The following is a 20,036-nucleotide window of genomic DNA, read 5'->3' as shown; positions in this document are numbered from 1 at the left end:
GGTGCAGTGATAAAGTCACCATATTATTAAGAAAATAATAGAAGTTCACTGGTTTTCTATATTCCCATGTGTAATTTCCTGAGGCCTAGATGATAATGGTAAAACACCTGCCCAGACACCTTGATTAACCAACACATAAGATGAGCAGGCACTCACCTGAATTCAACCACGATCTTCTTCTGGGGAAGACCAGAGAAAAGCTCACTTTTTAATCCGTATTTTGAGCCATCTTTGATTACTTGTTGCAGCACTGTCTGAAAAGTAAAAGGCATGGGATTTAATGACACAGAAAACATGCAATTTTCTTAATTACTTCATTTACTCATTCTAATTTACAGAACTGAGAATTTTACAGCATTGTCAGCACCACCACCTTCTCCTGTTGCTAATGCTAGTCAGAACAGTAATAATAAGAACTAACATCTATGGGGGCTCTGTGCCTTTTTTATATATCACATGTATGCATTCTTATGAATGATATAGATATTTTCCAGATAAAGAAACAGAAGTTTAGAGGTTAAGTAACCACCGCAAGTTCCATGGCAAATAGTAACACCAAAACCAGAAGGAGGATCTAGTACTTACTGAATGCACTCTATGCCGGGCACTGTTCTGAGCATTTCTACGTATTAACTCATTTAATCCTCACAACAAACCTTAGGAGACAAGTATTATTTTTACAAATGAGGAAAGAGAAGCACAGAGAAGTTAAATTGTCTGGTCATACTGCTAGTAAGTCATGTGGCAAAACCTTTTTCACTCCATAGCTAATGTGTTAATGATTGCATGCTGCCGCTACTTTTGTAATACTAAGGATCACAAGAAATGGTAGAAAACAAATACAAAACTGCAATTCAAATGCGAACTGGCTATGTAAATAAAAAACAAGGAAACCTAACAGAAGCAACCAGAACAAATCCAGGTTCACTTTTAGAAATGCACACAGTACTACTACATAGTTGACAAAATTCATCCTTCATTTTTTGCTAATGATGTGATGTGTTTATTTATAAATATATTTATTTTTTGGTGGAGGGGTTTGAATTTACTGTCCTAGGCTATTTACTCTTATATTGGTTTTGCTTCACAAACTGGATTCTGAGTCCTAAGAATGTAGTTTATGATGTGAAGAATTTTACTATCTTAAGAGTTGGTTAAGAGGGTCACTTAATGGAGAAGGCAGAGAACGTAGCAGAAGGCAGCAAAACAATACTTTTAACAAGCATCTACAAAGTGCTAGGTTAAAGTCCAGATGCTTTAATGTTATCTTTAAGCCTCACAACGTTAAAAAATGTGCAACATTTCCCATTTAATAGATGTAAAAAACTAAGGTTCAGAAACAGTATGTACTTGCACAAGGACACTGAGGAAGTAATACTCCTTTCACTCACACTATATATAGTAGGACACAGAGAGAAAGGATTAATATATAGAGCCATTAAAGAAAATAGTGCCTGTCATACACTAGGAACCCATTAAATGTTAATTATGTTAATTATTTACTCCAAGACAATGGCTGACAAGACTCCTTTGGGTAGGGAGGTAAATATTACTGAGGAGGAATTCAGAGTCAGATTATTCTAAAGTTAACATCTACCCATCTATTTCACCTTCTATCCCTTTTTATGTAATGGATAGTAGACTCCACAAAAGGCAATCACAGGAAGTTAAACTCTCCTTTAACAAATAACCCTCAGATCATTGAAATCTCTGGCACAAATAAAAAAATAACTTTAATAAAGGACTATCTCACATGCCTCACTTCCAAACCTTCCATTGACAATCTGATCCATCTGCTACCTAGAGCTTCTTTCTCTATTTCACTCTAAGTGTTCTCAAAATCAAAATTTTAAATGCCACACGACACTGAATGCTTAAATTGTTTAATACATTATTTTGTGAGTTTTTTTTGTAAAATAAAAAAATTAAACAAGATAAAGTAAAAGTCTAAAGTCCCTTTTGATCATCTGTCCTAACCCGTCTTCCCCAGGGGTGACTACTTTTAAAACATCATCTTATCTAATGACTACTCTTCTTGCAATCACCCTCCCTCCTTGGTTGTAATGATAGCATTCTACTGATTTTTGCCTCTTCGTTTCTTTTGCAGGCTCCTCTTCCACTGCCTGCCACCTGACTCCCCATACTGTGCTCCTTTCTTGCTTCTAGCTCCTTACTTTATACTTCTTCTAGGCATAAAGTCCTAAGACTTCAACTACTACTTACCTAATAAAATTTCTCCTGTGCTATAGCCTGGTATGTCAACTCAAGACTGGACATCTCAGTTCAAATGGAATATACTTCTCTTCCTTTTGCATTCTCCATTTACATAGACTTTACCCCCTCACCACTGGACTAACCAGGTCAAAGACCTAAGAGTTCCTAAAATTTACCCTTTTCCTTCAACCTATATAATCAATCACCTATTAATCACCAAATGCTGCACATGCCATCTCCTAAGTGTCATTCACGTTATTCCTTCTGCTTCAGAAGGGATAGACCCTCATCATCTGCTAGCCATACCACTATAAAAACCACAAAACATTAATACATAACCATCTCCTTATATAATGTACAGATTTTTTCAAAAAGATTTATTTATTTATTTATTTATTCATTCATTCATTCATTCATTCATTCATTCATGAGAGACAGAGTCAGAAACATAGGCAGAAGGAGAAGCAGGCTCCCAGAAGGTGGCCTGATGTGGAATTTGATCCTAGGATTCCAGGATCACAACCTGAGCCAGAGGCAAACGCTCAACCACTAAGCCACCATAACGTACATGAAGTCTATGTTCTATTTAAATCCTTCAATGAGGGCAGCCCCAGTGGCTCAGTGGTTTAGCGCTGCCTTCAGCCAGGGCTGGATCCTGGAAGACCTGGGATCGAGTCCCACGTCGGGCACCCTACATGTAGCCTGCTTCTCCCTCTGCCTGTGTCTCTGCCTCTCTCTCTCTCCCTGTGTATCTCTCTTGAATAAATAAATAAAATCTTTAAAAAAGAGAGAGAGAGAGAAAGGCAGAAACACAGGCAGATGGAGAAGCAGGCTCCATGCAGGGAGCCCGATGTGGGACTCGATCCTGGGTCTCCAGGATTAGGTCCTGGGCCGAAGGCGGCGCTAAACCACTGAGCCACCCAGGCTGCCCTGTGTACCTCTTTACACTGGATTGCAACTTATACATTCTTCCATTATATCATTCATCTCATTATCACATTGAATACACATTACACTGATACTGTTTTTTTTTTATGCTTTTCTTTTAGATCATAAGCTCCTTGAGGGCAGAATCCATGCCACTTTATCCTTAAATTTCAGTAATATATTCTTTGGCAGATACTCAACAGAAAGTTTATCACATTAGTAAGAACACAAAACTATAGAATGCCAGTAAACTAGTAAAGTTCCTTGATATTCCAATAGATGAATAAGCTAGAGGCTCATCTATTCATCAACAAGTATGTTAAAATGTAAGATGTTTTTATAAGGACTTCTAAGGAAGCTACTACTACCTATTTGTTCTTTGGTCAATAGTTGAAAAGTGTTTAATCATTCCTTCCTTCCATATGTTCAACCAATTAGCATTACATGTGACTTGAATGCATCTAGTGCCTTCTGGCCTAAGCTCAGTTAGTAAAATAATTAGCATTTGGCAGTTTCTACGGTTTTTAATTTCACATTCTAGTCTCCTACCATTGAGGATGATTTACATTAAGACATTATACTGCCACAGTTAGTGATCCTAATTAAGCTTATATTTATTTTGTATATATATATAAAAAAAGCTTACATTTAATCATTCCTGGTGCTGCCAATGTTAATAATTCAATTGCAATGAATGAACAGATAACGTTTCATGCAAGGCTAAGTTTGTACATGTGTAAGCAATGACAAATTCATAATTCTCTGCTTGAAAAGTAAGTTTTGGACACAGGTCATTGGCTACGTGTCAATCTTGATGACTTTACTATGTAAAAATACGATTAATAATGGTCCCAAAGGGTTGAACTTTTTTGTTGATATAATCTGAAAAATTCAATAGACATGTAAATAACTGTTGTTCAAGGCCGGAAAATAATGGAGCCAGACCTAGAAGTTATCATTAAAAAACCATAACTTATAACATAGGCATATTCAATACCCCTTTTTCTGACTATGGGTGTTCACTAGTTTAGGATGTATCTTTACTGTGACATTGAGCAGGGATACTGTCAGCAATCTGCTTGTTACCTTAAAATCAACTAACATCCTGACCCTCAAGGCTACAATGAAGGGAAGATTTCTAGGTGACAAAGAGAAGCTGGACCTCAAAGCCCTAAATCTTGTCCCTCTATCGCCAATTGAGAAGGATTTGGGAATATTTTTAATAAGCAAGCTAGTGTGCATTCTTAAATCAGAGAAAATCTCATAGTTTGTTCACTGTAATAAAGCATGCAAATTCATGGCCATTGAAATTTTAAATTATTAAGTAAACACATACTTTACTTGATACATAAACCACATTTCTTTCAGTTAAGTTGGCTGTAAAGGCAAACTCCATCTAACAACGCATTTTCCGATCTCAGGGAAAATAAAAGAAGTAAAATACTGTTGCCTATGAAGCAGTTTCCAACTCTGGCGAGTTGCATTTCTGCTTATAAATATTGAGACCATTGGGGCACCTGGGTGACTCCATTGGGTAAGTGCCTGATTTCAGCTCAGGTCATGTACTCAGGATCCTGAGATCAAGCCCAGAGTCAAGCCCCCTGCTCAGTGAGGAGTCTGCTTCTCTGTCTCCCTTGGCCCCTCTCCCTCACTTGTATACATGCATGCAATCTCTGTCTAATAAAAATTTTTTTAAGGATTGTATTTATTTGAGAGAGAGACAGAGAGGACAAGCAGGGGGAGCAGGAGAGGGAGAAGCAGACTTCCTGCTAAGTCAGGGAGCCCCCATGTAGGGGTCAATCTCAGGACCCTGGGATTATGACCTGAGCTGAAGCAGACACTTAACCAACTGAGCCACCCAGGTGCCCTATATAAATAAAGCCATTTTATTTTATTTTAAAAATATATTTTTTTTATTCATGAGAGACACAGACAGAGAGGCAGACACATAGGCAGAGGGAGAAGCAGTTTCCATACAACGAGCCTGATGGGGGACTTAAACCCGGGAATCAGGGATCAAGCCTGAGCCAAAGGCAGATGCTCAACCACTGAGCTACCCAGGCATCCCAAAAAAAGTCTTTTTTAAAAAATTGAGACTGTAAAAAAAAAAAAAAAAATTGAGACTGTAATTGGAAGAAGAGTACTGATTTAGAAATAGTAAATTAGAGTCACTGGTTTACTAAATTGGCATGAAATGTTATCAAGAACCCAACAGGTTATAGACACCCTTTAACAAGCTCAAAAGATTCTTCTTGTTCTGTGGCTGATTCTGGTTAACTAATTTACCTTGAAGTAAGAGTGGAAAAAAGATAAAAGAAAAAGTTCAAGGATCTAGAGAGACAAACATGTAACACTAACTCTCCTTTGGAAGAATTATAGAGCTGATGGGTAAATGCCTATAAACTACATAACCTTGGCAAGAAATTATATTATTAAAAATTTTGGTTTTATAGTTATTTTCAATTTAAGACTGCAGCATTACTAAGCCTGAGCAACTCAATACCGGTATATATTTCTTAAAAACAAAACAAAACAAAAAAAACAAAACAAAACAAAACAAAACCACAGGCACACCTGGGTGGCTCAGAGGTTTAGCGCCTGCCTTCAGCCCAGGGCATGATCCTGGAGTCCTGGGATTGAGTCCCACATTGGGTTCCCTGCATGGAGCTTGCTTCTGCCTGTGTCTCTGCCTCTCTCTCTGGGTCTCTCATGAATAAATAAACAAACTCTTTAAAAAAAAACAAAATATACTGACTAAAGCATAAATCTTAAAGTCCGATTGAGATGAAACTCTCAACAAAAGATCTCATACCATTGCCTACCCAGGATTACCTTTCCTCTGCAATCTTCAATGAGACCCAATTCAATTATGTCATTTCCCCAACTCCTTCAGGCCATCCTGAGTCTTCTGATCTTTCTTATGCTTATTGTATCAATCTACTTTTTTTAAAAAAAATATTTATTGTTTTATTAAGAGAATATGCTATCTTATGATGGTTTCTTCTGTATAAATCTCATGCTTTCAACAGATTACAGCCTCCCAGAGAGCTGAAACCTGCAGTACTTTCTAATATTCAATACAGAGTCCATTAACTCACTCAACAAATTATCTTACACCTACTGCATGCCAGGCACAGTGCTAGGAACTGGGGATCCAAGAGTGAGAAAAAGAGATGCTATAAGCCATAAAGGAAGTTAGAGTTTAAAGGGCAAAAGGCATTAATCAAATAAGAATGTAAAATAGTAACTATGGTGAGTTCTCTGAAGGAGAGATACCCACTGCTAGTAAAGCACATAAATGAAGGGGACAGAAAGGCACAGCCCAGAAAATATCAAGAACTGATGGTAAGGAGGAGTTAACTTGGGGTGGTACTCCAGGAAGGGCGGTCAGAGTATGCAAGGTTTTGAGGAAAGAGGAGGTGAAGTTTAAGAACTAGAGGAAAATCACTGTCACTAAATCAGAGTGAGTAAAGGAACTGAGCTGGAACATAACCCATTCTTACCTTTGTTAATAGTTCTCTGTTAATTTTGAAATTTACAGTCCCTTGACCAGTGCTGATTTCACTTACCACTGAATCACATTTCAGCTGAAAAGATATAAATCAAGTAAAATAGTAGGTTATAAAATAAGCATAATGAAATTTGTAATTTTAATACTATCAAATTGGAGTTCAAAGGTAGCAGGTGCATCATGTCTCTTAGTCATCATATCTGGACGTGGGCCTTAGCCAATCTGTTCAATTCTATCATTCTATTTGGGTAAACGGCAGATTTCCTTCTTTTCTGGACTAGAACACTAATCTATATTCAGAATCTTTTCCTTTTTCCCATTCCCTCACTTCAAATTCTCCATCTAACATGGAAGGAAGCCAACATCACTTCACCCCCACCTTATGTGCCCTGACATGCAGTGAATTGTTTTTTTCTCATCCACCTTGCACAAGAGCCACAGAACATGTCATTTTGTCAGGCCCTATGCAGAAGCACTTGTACCAACACATAAAATGGAAATCATTTAAATACTTTCACTTCAGTGAATATACCTCAAAATTTTAACCAACTAGATTTCTAAGCACCTGATATACCCATGAAACTTGAAAAGATAGCTGTTGTCACCGAAGAGCCTCTAGTCTGTATTTTTGAGAACTCATAGGAGATGGAAGAAAGAGACTAAATACTGTAATTAGAAAAATTCTACTCCTGGTATACTTCCTGATAAAAATCTGGGTTGATTTTCTGATCAAATATTTACTAAGCTACCAAAGCTCTTTGATACTTTTCACCCATCTTTTTCTATAACAATGACTTTCATTGTTTCAATCCTTCAGTGTGCCCAGAAGCCTCCATGCCACATGTAATAACCCTGTTTAAAAAACTAGTTTTTAATGGTATTATGCTAATAATTTAGATTTTGTCATTCTCTACAATCCTTTCAACTCTTCTTTTAGATACCAAACCCATCAGAGAAATTAAAAATGAAAGAGGTTTATTAAATCATCTAGCCACTTCTCTGCAATCATGATTCTATTTACATCTAATCATTTTTTCCTCATATTTTAATGCTCATCTTCTCAGAAACTCATTTTAAAAATTGCAACCCAGTGCTCTAATTTATCAAGCTTGTGCTCTTAAATTCAGAAGTCCATCCAGCTTCAATCTGTAAATTTAATTAACACTTCAGTCCTCCTGTGAGTAGTTAATCAAAAAATTGAACAATGTCAGCTCAAGAGGAATGCTTTATACTAATTTGAAAAATCATCTTGACCTTATAGTACATGGCTAAAATGAATTTAAATTGTATTTTCCAAGGTGCCTTGAACAAAAAAACACTATTAAATTCATTATTATGTCTAAGATAATCTGTGGAGTTTTTTCTTCTTTAAAATAGTAAATTTGTTATAATGTCTAAAAAACATAATAGTGCTGAAGTACCTTCTCTGCCAGTTTCCTGGCTTGAACTTGAGTATCTGGTCTTGAATGGTCATTGTTGTTTTCCAATAGAGAATCCACAGAAAGCTGAAAATCAGCAACTTCTCTATAGATAGAAATTGAAATAGGAAAAAGCTATTGTACCTTGAAATATTACTAGTGTAACAACAACAACATAGGCTCACCACTATGCATTCTCCACATCGATACAATTTTATCAGCAAAATATAAAGCAAAGAAACTAGAAATATCACCTTGTATTTATTTAGAACTGTCTTCTAAAGTTCTTCCTCTTCTATTACCTAATTGTAGATTTATAATCTCTCTGTGAGATAGGTAGTTCAAAGTATACTACAAATTTTATTTTATGTATTTATTTTTTTAAATTTTTATTTATTTATGATAGTCACACAGAGAGAGAGAGAGGCAGAGACACAGGCAGAGGGAGAAGCAGGCTCCATGCACTGGGAGCCGGACGTGGGATTCGATCCGGGGTCTCCAGGATCGCGCCCTGGGCCAAAGACAGGCGCTAAACCGCTGCGCCACCCAGGGATGGTCAAACATCTATATAATTACCCATACTGGGACATCTTCTAACATTTTATAAGGACTAGAGAATGACATTCTATAGGCACAATAAGTGGACTAAACCACTGTCTTTTCATACCAGTGTCACTGGCACATAAGGATATATTTTAGAATGATCTCATACTTATCACTCTTGAAATTCAGGGACATGCCTAAAATACCCTGTGATACCTGTTTCATATCACATTAATCCACCTAGTCAACAAAGACCACTAGGAATTTTCTTGAGCCTTGGGGCACCTAGGTGAGTCAGTTGGCAGGGTATTGGACTCTTGATTTTGGCTCAGGTCATGATCTCAGGGTCCTGGGATTGAGCGCCAAGTTGGTCTCTGAGCTGAGCATGAAGCCTGCTTGAGATTCTCTTCTGCTCCTTCTGTGCCCTCCCTTACCGCTGCCACCCTGCTCTTGTGCTCGCTCTCAGAAAAAAATATTAAAGAAAAATTATTTTCTTGAGCCTTAATATATTATCTATTAGCCTACTGTGGATTATATTTACCAATTCAAAGTCATCTACTGACCCAAGTACATCTATTAATCAGTGTCTGTGTGATCTTGGATATTTTGCTTAACCTCTCTTGTACCTTAGTAAAATGGTGATGGTAATGGCACTCACTTCATAGTATTGCTGGGAAATTAAGTCCTGGTTAAATAATACTAATCCTAGTTCCGATGTTAAATAAAAATGTTAAATAGGCCCGAGTCCCAGGGGCATGACAATTCAATTTTTACATGACAATTCAATTTCTTAAAGATTAACTTTAATTATGGAAATTTACATAAGGTTTTAATGTATTTATTATATTACTCTTAACAAAGGACTTTGGTAGTATATCCAAGTACTTGTGCCAATAATGTTGGAAGCTGAAGAAATTAGTTTAACAAAGTGGGAATAAGATATGAACACACAAAGATTTTTTTAAATTAAATTAAAAATAAGAGCAATAACAATATTAATTGAAATAATACAGATTTGAATATACCAAAGATTAAATTTTTGACAGCTCGAATACCTTACACAAAGTATAATATGGTCATAACCCTACAGGATGGCTCTCAAACATCCAGGAAACACAAGGAAGTCACATGATTTTCTATAGATAAATAAAAAATATATATCATAGGAGGCATCTGTGATTTTATTATAGACATGAATAATAAACGAATGCATTTCAATTAAAAAATTTTATCTCTATAGAATCACAAATATTTCTAATTTGTTCAGTGGAAGAAGGACAAATCTAAAAAAAAAATCACCCTTTTAGTCTATTAACAATTAACACCAATTTATTAAATTAGGAATATTTCAAAAATGAATTCTGAAATTATAATGCAGAGTTATCTGTCAGCAAGAAAGGACCAAAAGAAATAAATGCTTCAGGAAGGTGGATCAATCAGACTTGACCTACTTTCCATTTTTTCCTTTTAAGAAGCTTTAGTTATATATCTACAAAGAACTTTTGCTTTGTCTATTTAAAGAAGTAATTGCTGAACGTAAATTATATAAAAAGTCAAACAAATCAATCTAAATGTCTATTAAGAGAGGACCATGATAGTATTATTTAGCCATTGTTAAAAGTGATATTTACCAAAAAAGAATGATGTCAAGGGGTAAAGGGTTCAAAAATCATGCATATGGTAGTTTTATAGGTATGTTTATTCGTTTATTTTTTTAGAAAGGCGGGGGGGAGGGGAAAGGGAGAGAGCAAGAATCACAAGTAGGCTTCACACTCAGCCTGGAGCCCGACATGGGGCCTGACCTTAGCATTCCAAGATCACAACCTGAGCTGAAATCGAGTGGGACGCTCAATCGACTGAGACACTCAGGTGCCCCTAGTGTTAGTTACATGTTTTTAAAAGCTGTAAGACACATTCAAAAAGAAATATGGAAAGTACACCAACTTGCTAACATATTGGAGATTTTTTCCTTATTCTTCTATATTTTCCTGAATTTCCTTAAGATTATGTTTTGCTTTTGTGATAGAAAAATTAATATAGCTGTCAAAATAATCCACTGTGAAGAAAGACAGTAGGTAGGGGTACAGATGAAAAACTGGCTATGTGCCAATGACAGTGAGTGATGGCACATAGGGGTTCCATAAACTATTCCCTCTACTATTGTTCAGAAAAAAAAAAAAAGTTGAAAAAACAATAGCTACTTTTCCACTACTTTTGAGGAATTGTTGTGATGTTAGAGTGAAATCCATAGACTTGAGTATTACTGGCTAATAAAGTCATTGATCCTGTCTACTATGACCAGTATTAAATAGGAATTCCACCATAGTTGAAAATATTATTGAGAATTAGGAAACCTAAACTGATTCATAGGACATTAAGTAAACCATATTGACAACAACAAAAAAATTCTCCTGGCACTTAATAGCACTTTAGAATAAAGTGAGAAATACAGAACAGTTAGGTGTCATTTTTATACTGTAAAGGATGTCTGAGTTTATTATGCCAAGGCACTAGAGATTCTTTTTATTTTAAATCAATTTAATAAGCAGAATTTTAGACTTGTAGCCTAGAAAAGTTTTGAGATCCTCCTCAATATTTATATTCTATAAACCAAAGATATAGTGAAGTATAGTATCATTAAAGTAGAATTGCCCAAAGGAGCTCCTGGCAGGTAAAGAACATTTTTTTCAAAATAGGGTCCTAGATTGTTCAGCTTATTAAAGGCCTCTGAAACATAAAATAAACAATCAGTTTCATCATTATTCAAAATGCCATTTACAGATTTCATGAAATAGGTAACTGGCTTGGAATATTACATTAAGAGTGTGTAATGATAAGATCCCCTTGGTCTGTGGTTGCCTTTATTCTTAGAACTCAACATAAAGTAAGTAGTAGGTCACTTTAAAGATACTTTCTTTCAACAAGGCCACACATGTAGCCTTTCTCTTCCACTTACCTCTTTGTCCTATTCTGAGAACAGTAATATTCATCCTACCCTATCTTAAAATCTTGACAAGAATTAAGGAGACAAAATATTAGGACATAATGGTACTGATAATTATATCTTTCCAAAGCTTAGGGCTTAAATGCATACTATGCAGCTAATTTCTTGTCATTATTAATTGACCAAGAGGGCATTTTACCCAAGTACTGAAGTTTTTCTAGCCAAATGGTAAAGAAGTATCAATTAGAAGGACCAAACTCATGGAGAGATAGGTATCTTCCTGTAGCCAGGAAAGCAACTATGGGGTGTATGTAACCAACAGTTTTCTATTACTGGGAGTCCTCAAATAGAAACAAACAAACAAACAAAAACCCCAAACCACAAAAAACCTAGCAGGTAAATATAATACTAAGTATTCAAACATCAGATAGGTGTGTAATCTTTAAAATCCTCTCAAAACCCCTGAAATTCTAACTGCACTCTTAGTCCTTTTATTTGCTGTTACAGAATTAAATTTTGATCTCGTTCCTAATTTTTCTTAAAAACTTTCCCATAATTATCATTAACAGCATAAACGTCAAACAACATCAGAGTACTAATTTAATATGCCGTGTCAGAGTAGGTAAAACACAGATTCTAATTTTATTATTTGAGTCAATGGGAATAATATGTTACATCATATTTTACGGCTTTCAAGGTCTATTCTGTAAATTGAAGGTTTTTTTTGTTTGTTTTTGTTGTTTTTTTTTTTTTTTTGCATATTAACAAAGTCAGCAACATTTTAAGTTGTTTCAAATACTTAACTCTTTTCTGGAAATTGGAACTGCAGATATTGACTTGATTAAGTTTTCTGGTGGAAGATCCAACACTCTGGAAAGCTAAACATTAAATAAATAAGAACCAAAACAGAGCAAGATTGTTAATAATTTTACCAGATTCAATACTACTCATCAATAAAAAGAGCATTCAGATACTTAACAACTTAAATGAACCTTGAATGCACTCGAAATCACAAAAACCTGATCCAAAAGGCTATATAGTACATGATTTTATTTACCTGAGATTCTGGAAAACCCAAAACTATAAGGGAGAGAGAATCTTAAGGAGGCTCCAAGCCTGGCACAAAGCTTCGCTGGAGGCTCCATCACCAGGACCCTGAGATCATGACCTAAGCAGAAATCCAGAGTCAGATGCCCAAACAACTAAGCCACCCAGGCACCCCATAATATATTTGATTTTTAAATTTAAATCTCAGATTACAGTCTTTATTTTTAAATTCTAGTCTTAGGGCAGCCCCGGTGGCGCAGCAGTTTAGCGCCACCTGCAGCCCAGGGCGTGATCCTGGAGGCTCTGTCAGGCTCTGCATGGAGGCTGCTTCTCCCTCTGCCTGTGTCTCTGCTTCTCTCTCTCTCTGCATCTCTATGAATAAATAAATAAAATCTTTAAAACAAAAATCTTGGGGATCTCTGGGTGGCTCAGCGGTTTACCGCCTGCCTTTGGCCTAGGGCGCGAGTTCTGGGATCAAGTCCCACGTCGGGCTCCCGGCATGGAGCCTGCTTCTCCCTCCTCCTGTGTCTCTGCCTCTCTCTCTCTCTCTCTCTATGTCTATCATAAATAAATAAATCTTAAAAAAAAAAAATTATAGTCTTAGGAACTACATTACTACAGCCCCTACAAAAAGGTTATTTCCTTAGGCCATTTGCATAGGAGTGGATAAACATTTCCAAACCATTTAAAGAATAAAGGCTGTAATAGTTCATGTTTTTATACCATGAAGTATTCTTGTCAATACAAGTGCAACAATAATAAAGGTTCTATTGTAATTTAGGGGGAAAAAAAAAGATTCAAATTCCAGTTCCATTTTTACTAGCTAGGAGTCCACAGGAAAATCATTTTATATAAATGAGCTTAAGTTTTCACATATGAAAAATGGAGGTATCTATTAAACAAGAAACTAGGGCTCTTGTGAGGATCAAGAAAAATGTGTTACATAATAAGCATGTAATAAATATTATTTCCTTCCTTTAAAATTAAGGTTTTATTTTGAACATAATGTCTCAAAAACTTACCATAACCACTAAGATTTTCTACCTAACTTAAATATAACTACAGTCTGCTGGAAAAAAACAAAAACAAACAAAAACTTAGTTCTATAGGTCAATTTTAAAGCTTTCCAGCTGACAAAGAAGTTTTGAACTTCAGTTATGATTACATTAAACTGAACAACACACAAAAAAAATCTGTTTCTAATATAAAAAGCCACTTAAAAACTGCTTATTTCTGGGGTGCCTAGGTGGTTCAGTTAAGTGTCTGCCTTCAGTTCAGGTCATGATCCTGAGATCAGAGAACTGAGCCCCATGCAAAGATTCCCCGCTTAGCAGGGGAGTCCACTTCTTCCTCTCCCTCTGCACCCTCTGCCCCCACCCCTGCAACTCCTGTGTGTGCTCTCTCTCTCTCATCCTCGTTCTTTCCCTTTCTCAAATAAGTAAAATCTTTTAAAAATTGTTTCTTTTATTATATCTCATTTGCTCCAAAAAAAAAAAAAAAAGGCTCTGAAAAGATTTAACACATAAAAATAAAATGGAAGTATAAAATCATACCAGAGAACCCAAGGTAAAGATAGTTACTGTGTTTTTTGGCAACCAAGTACAAAAGGAAGCTAACTACATAGCACAGCACTGCCTGGCAACAAATTTTTTCCGAAAGTAGATTCTAAGACTAAGTTATATTCACAAAGATTTAAAGACCAAATTAGAAAATATCCTCAATAGCAGTTTTCCAAAGGCACAGAAACATTTTTATATGATGTAAATTAAAAAACCAAAATAGACTGAGGGAAAAGGAGAAATGGAATCACTGTTTATAATGGGCACAGAGTTACAGTTTTACAAATGAAGAGTTATGGATAGGGTTGGTGGTGAATAGTTGCATAACAATGTTAATGGACTTAATGCCATTGAACTGCACATTTAAAAATAGTTAAAATTGTAAATTTCATGTTGTATAATTTTCCCATAATTAAAAACAAATAAAAACCTAGAAAGACTCTGGGATGAAGTAGTGGAATGAAATCTTCTTTACAAAAAAAAAAAAAAAAAATCTTCTTTACATAATCTCCCACCTCCAACCCATTATCAAACTAAAATGAAAAAGGTGGAAGAACAGAGAGGAGAAAGAAAGGAAGATAGGTAATAAACACACAGATTGGTTAATTCTCCAGCAACAAATATACAGGATAGGCATAGTTCAAAGTCAGAAACTTCAAAAGTGATAGCCAAGGACACAAACAGCAGTTTCTAATGAGGAAGGGAGCAGCCCTGTTTGGTAAGGCTCCTAACTTCCTAACTTAACAATTTTTTTTTTTTTAACAATTCTTACCAATACCCCAATCTGGAGAGAAAAAAATGAATCCCATCATTTTTTTATATATGACTGGAGGGAGATGCCTCCGAGCTGTGGGAGAGAAAGAATAAAACAGAGAAGTCCGGATTCCTGGGTGGCTCAGTGGTTGAGTAAAATTAAAAAAAAAAAAAAAAAAAAAGGCAGCGAATTCCAGTATTTTTCAGAAGTGAAGATTCTATGGCAGCACAGTAAAGTTCTCTCCAATGGAAACACAACACATTCCCCAATTTTTTTTTTTAAGATTTTATTTATTTATTCATGAGAGATGCAGAGAGAGAAGCAGAGACATAGGCAGAGGGAGAAGCAGGCTCCCCGCAGGGACCTTGATGTGGGACTCGATCCCAGGACCCGGGGATCACGTCCTGGGCTGAAGGCAGATGCTCAACCACTGAGCCACCCAGGCACCCGACAAATTTTTAAAAACATAAATTGGAAGTAATCAGAGAAAGATAAATAAAATTGGGTACAAGATAATCCAACCTTATGATAATTGGTGTTCCTAAAACATAAAAGGAAAGCAGGAAAGAAGCAAGCAGACAGGAAGATAAGTACAATGGTTCTCTAGTAGCATATACCATAAAGATAAAGAGACAAAACCCAAAGCTATACTCTTCAAAAAGTGATAGCCCAAGGAAAGATGCAAAAGATTCTGAAGCAGAGTGGAACAGTCTTGTGTAGCAGGGCTTCTTGGTCTCTTTTCATCAGAAGCTATAGAGATGAAGCAACAAAACGCAAGAAAAATAAAAAGTATTCATAGAAACAGATCTTGGCTCCCCCAAAAGCAAGGCCTGAGAAACAACTTTGTGCAGGTAGTTTATTTGGGAGGTGGTGATTCCTGAGGGCATAAGTGATAGACTGAGAAGCTTGAGAAGGAAGGAGCAAAAGTTAAGATTGTGCTGTCAAGGTTACCGCTATAAACAATGGGGGCTTAATTTCCATGGTGCCTCCTAAGAAGCACAAATAAGGTCTACCAAAATTGTCTATCCAAATATAGGAGGCAGGAACCCCCATTACCCATTGATTGAGACCTGTCCTTGACAGTGTTAACTGCCACATTTGAGCTGAGTATAGGCTGGAACCAGCAGGCTTTTAGATTAGATGAGGTGTTATTAGCAATAAGTGATTGGAAGCACCTGTGAAACTGGTCATACAAGTGGCAGCTGGAACCAGAGGTGTGACCAATGGGATGGGAGGACATAATAGTCAATAAAAGGGAAAATTTCCCTGAGATAAGGAACCAAATGTAAATTGTGGTATATTGCTGCAATGACACACAACAGTAAAACGAAAGAACTGGATTTCCGTGCATCATTATGGGCATATCTTTTTTAAAAACTTGAAGCTAAGAAATAAAAAACCCAAGTTGCAGAAGGATGATTACAGTTTGACTACCTCTTTTTTTTTTAATACCTCTTACATTAAATAACTTTTTTTTTACATTAAATAACTTGAAAAATAATACTATTTAGGAATATATTCATAGGTAGTTAAGTGACATACACAGATATAATAAACACAAAACCTCACAAGCGAGGAAAGAGTTTGCAGACAGAGATGGGTACCCAAGAGATTTAAATAGTAACAATTTATTTCTTGGGGCACCTGGGTGGCTCAGTTGGTTAAGCATCTGCCTTCCACTGGGGCCGTGATCCCAGGGTCTTGGGATCGGGTCCCATGTCCGGCTCCCTGATCAGCGGGGAGCCTGCTTCTCCCTCTGCCTGCTGCTCCCCCTGTTTGTGCTCTCCCTGTCAAATAAATAAATAAAATCTAAAAAAAATAAATAGTAACAGTTTATTTAAGCTGAGTGATGGCTACATATTAACTATATTTTTCTCCATGGTTAAATATTTTATTAATAAAAGAAAAACCAAGGATGCCTGGGTGGCTCAGCAGTTAAGCGTCTACCTTCAGCTCAGGGCGTGATCCTGGAGACCCGGGATCGAGTCCCACATCGGGTTCCCTGCATGGAGCCTGCTTCTCCCTCTGTCTGTCTCTGCCTCTCTCTCTGTGTCTCTCATGAATAAATAAATAAAATCTTAAAAAAATAAATAAAAAAGAAAAAAATGAGTGGTGCCTGGGTGGCTCAGTCAGTTAAGCATCTGCCTTTGGCCCAGGTCAAGATCCCAGCATCCTGGGAAGGAGCCCTGCATTAGGAGCCCTGCTGAGCAGAGAGCCTGCTTCTTGCTCTCCCCTTGCTTGTGTGCGCACTCACGTGCTCTCTCTCTCAAATAAAATCTTAAAAAACTATATCTACAAGTCAAAATAAATTACTATGTCAGGAAAATATAATTTGGAAAATTCAACACTAAGATATATCCTGCTTAAGTTATAAAATTTCAAAAATAAAGCACTCAATCAAGAAAACTCCAGGGATGAAATAAATGCAGTTTACTTTGTAACCATATTACCTAATTACAAATCATGATCTGGTTAAAGCAAATAATGGAGCAATGACATTACATAGGACTAGATTAATCCACAGGAGAAGTTGTAAACTGGTATGTTTGTTTCACCTGCTCAGCTGTTTTTTTTTTTTTTTTTTTTTTAATTTATTTATGATAGTCACAGAGAGAGAGAGAGAGGCAGAGACTCAGGCAGAGGGAGAAGCAGGCTCCATGCACCGGGAGCCCGATGTGGGATTCGATCCCGGGTCTCCAGGATCGCGCCCTGGGCCAAAGGCAGGCGCCAAACCACTGCGCCACCCAGGGATCCCTCAGCTGTTTTTTAATGTGAACTGTCACATATGAAAATTGATGTATGCACTTGCATCCGTAGTATCCATGTTTGGAAAATTCAAATTCAGAACTCAATAATCTGGTGTTACTGCCTTATTTCTCAAATGAAGACTTTTGATATTACTTCTAAACAGATTTGAGAGAGCGAATCTCAAGCAGCTGAGTGGGGCTCAATCCCAGGACCCATGAGACCATGACCTGGGTGGAAACCAAGAGTCTCACAGTTAATGGACTGAGCTACTCCAGTGCCCCCATAAACATGCTAATTTTCTTTTTTTTTTAACATGCTAATTTTCTAATGATTCAAACCTCCTTTTGATACTACTAGGGTATTTTATCTGAAAAGTCAAAATTTCTTTAAAAAAAAAAAGCACCTTGAGCCCTTCTGAAAAATCTGCTTATAAAGAAACCCAGTCAATTAAGTCATAGCTCAGGTGGTAATGCATAGGTGGTGCTTCTAAGTGGTAAGCGTCTGACTAGTGGGTTTCAGCTCAGGCCACGATCCCAGAGTCCTGGGCTCCACCATGCTCAGTGGGGAGTCTGCTTGAGATGCTTTTCCTCTCCCTCTGTCCTCCCTGCACCCCCGCTCCCCCCTTTCTCTCTCTCTCTAAAAATAAATCTTAGAAAATTAAAATTCATAGGAAACAAGTTGTACAGCTATGCTTAATAAACAGACAATATGTGTTACGCGCTTTTAGTGAGAAAGTTACCCAAATTAGGAAAGGTAGAGGAGGGACGCCTGGGTGGCTCAGCAGTTGAGCATCTGCCTTTGGCTCAGGCGTGATCTGGGAAGAAGTCCCACATCAGGCTCCCTGCATGAAGCCTGCTTCTCCTTCTGCCTGTGTCTGTGTCTCTGCCCCCCCCCCCCCATGAATAAATAAATAAAATATTAAAAAAAAAAAAAGAGGAGCTTGGGGAACTGATACAAGAATATATTGATACTCTGGCTACTATTATTGCTGTGAATAAAAAAAATCCTTTTTTCTCACCCAGGGACCTCATGGTTTCTGCCACCATCCATGGAACTGTGGTAGACTAGTAGGATAAAGTCATAAACCCCTCACAGTTATTGACATTATGCACTTTCTGTTAACATTATGTCATTAGATCTTATCAATGGCCCCATAGAGTTCAGCAAAACTGCATGGTACACGTGAAATATTCCACAAATGGTAATTATTATTGTCTTCATCATCATTAATCCTTGCAACAATCCTGTAAACTTGGAATCAATACCATCATTTTATAGCTGACAGGTTAATTAACCTGCCAAGAGTAAGTTAGTCACACAAATGGAGGGACTACAATTTTAATCCTTTCCATTTTTACTATTTTATCTCACAGTTTAAAAAAATTTTTTTTTAAGGTATTTATTTATTTATTTATGATAGTCACAGAGAGAGAGAGACAGAGACACAGGCAGAGGGAGAAGCAGGCTCCATGCACCGGGAGCCCGATGTGGGATTCGATCCCGGGTCTCCAGGATCGCGCCCTGGGCCAAAGGCAGGCGCCAAACCGCTGCGCCATCCAGGGATCCCTATCTCACAGTTTTAAAACTATAAACTCATTTGGCAAAGCTGCAAACTTTATATTACATTGCAACAACTTACTTATTCTTTAAATATGTATCCAATACCTTCTATGTTTCAGACACTTTGCTAGTGCTAGGGAAATAGTAAATAAAATACGCTGTCTTCATGAAGCTTATAGAGAAAACATGGCAAAACAAGGAAATAAAACAAAATAACAAATTCCCTAATAATTAGCTAATGAAAGAATTATTAACTCTTATAAATGCTATGATAGAAGCAAACAAGGGTGTGAGAAATGGAGCAACTGGAGGACACACTTTTCAAACTACAGGTTGTCAGTTGGGAATAAATTCAGTGAGTCACAACCAGGATCTTTCGAAAAATGTAGTATGGAAAAGAATGGACACACATTATAAGGAAACTATTGTTTTGTGAAACTTCCATCTTGCACAAAGGGTCATGATACAAAATCCTTTCCTTTAGGCACTGGGAATAATCTATGCAATGGGAACGGAAAGACCTTGCTTTGTTAGAAAAACAAAATTTAAATTACAGTGTGGCTAGGATCCTGCAGAAAGGAAGAATGGGATGGTATTAATGGAGGTTGGAAAGAAAGATGTTAAGGTTCTGGTAGAAAGTTTGTGCAATGTAGTTTTAAATAGATAAGTGATAAGATTTGATTTACATGTGAGAAGTCACTTTACTTGCTTTAAAGAGAATGGATTTGAGGGATGGCAAGGATGGCAACCCATTAGAATGCTGTTGTAAGCCAGTGATGTAGGTTGCGTGGTTTGGGATAAGGGGCCAGGA

The 20,036-nt window shown here is 36.9% G+C and overlaps 1 protein-coding gene across 7 annotated transcripts in view; it reads right to left on the bottom strand.

Annotated features, from left to right (window-relative positions):
* The window catches only part of RARS2 (arginyl-tRNA synthetase 2, mitochondrial), a 53,153-nt gene that overhangs the window by 30,735 nt on the left and 2,382 nt on the right, over positions 1-20,036 (bottom strand). For 4 of the 7 annotated variants that reach the window (XM_077903128.1, XM_077903125.1, XM_077903123.1 and 1 more), the window contains exons 2-5: positions 12,362-12,435; positions 8,074-8,176; positions 6,645-6,728; positions 157-254 (exon numbers count right to left, since the gene is read on the bottom strand). In XM_077903128.1, the coding sequence (XP_077759254.1) occupies positions 157-254; positions 6,645-6,728; positions 8,074-8,176; positions 12,362-12,435 (359 nt within the window). Of the gene's footprint in view, positions 1-156; positions 255-6,644; positions 6,729-8,073; positions 8,177-12,361; positions 12,436-20,036 lie in introns of those variants that run through there. The other 3 variants (XM_077903130.1, XM_077903127.1, XM_077903129.1) reach the window with 3 other exon arrangements.

Source organism: Canis aureus, chromosome 7, assembly GCF_053574225.1.
Source record: "Canis aureus isolate CA01 chromosome 7, VMU_Caureus_v.1.0, whole genome shotgun sequence".
Classification (NCBI taxonomy): domain Eukaryota; kingdom Metazoa; phylum Chordata; class Mammalia; order Carnivora; family Canidae; genus Canis; species Canis aureus.
This window is presented reverse-complemented; position numbering and strand designations above follow the sequence as displayed.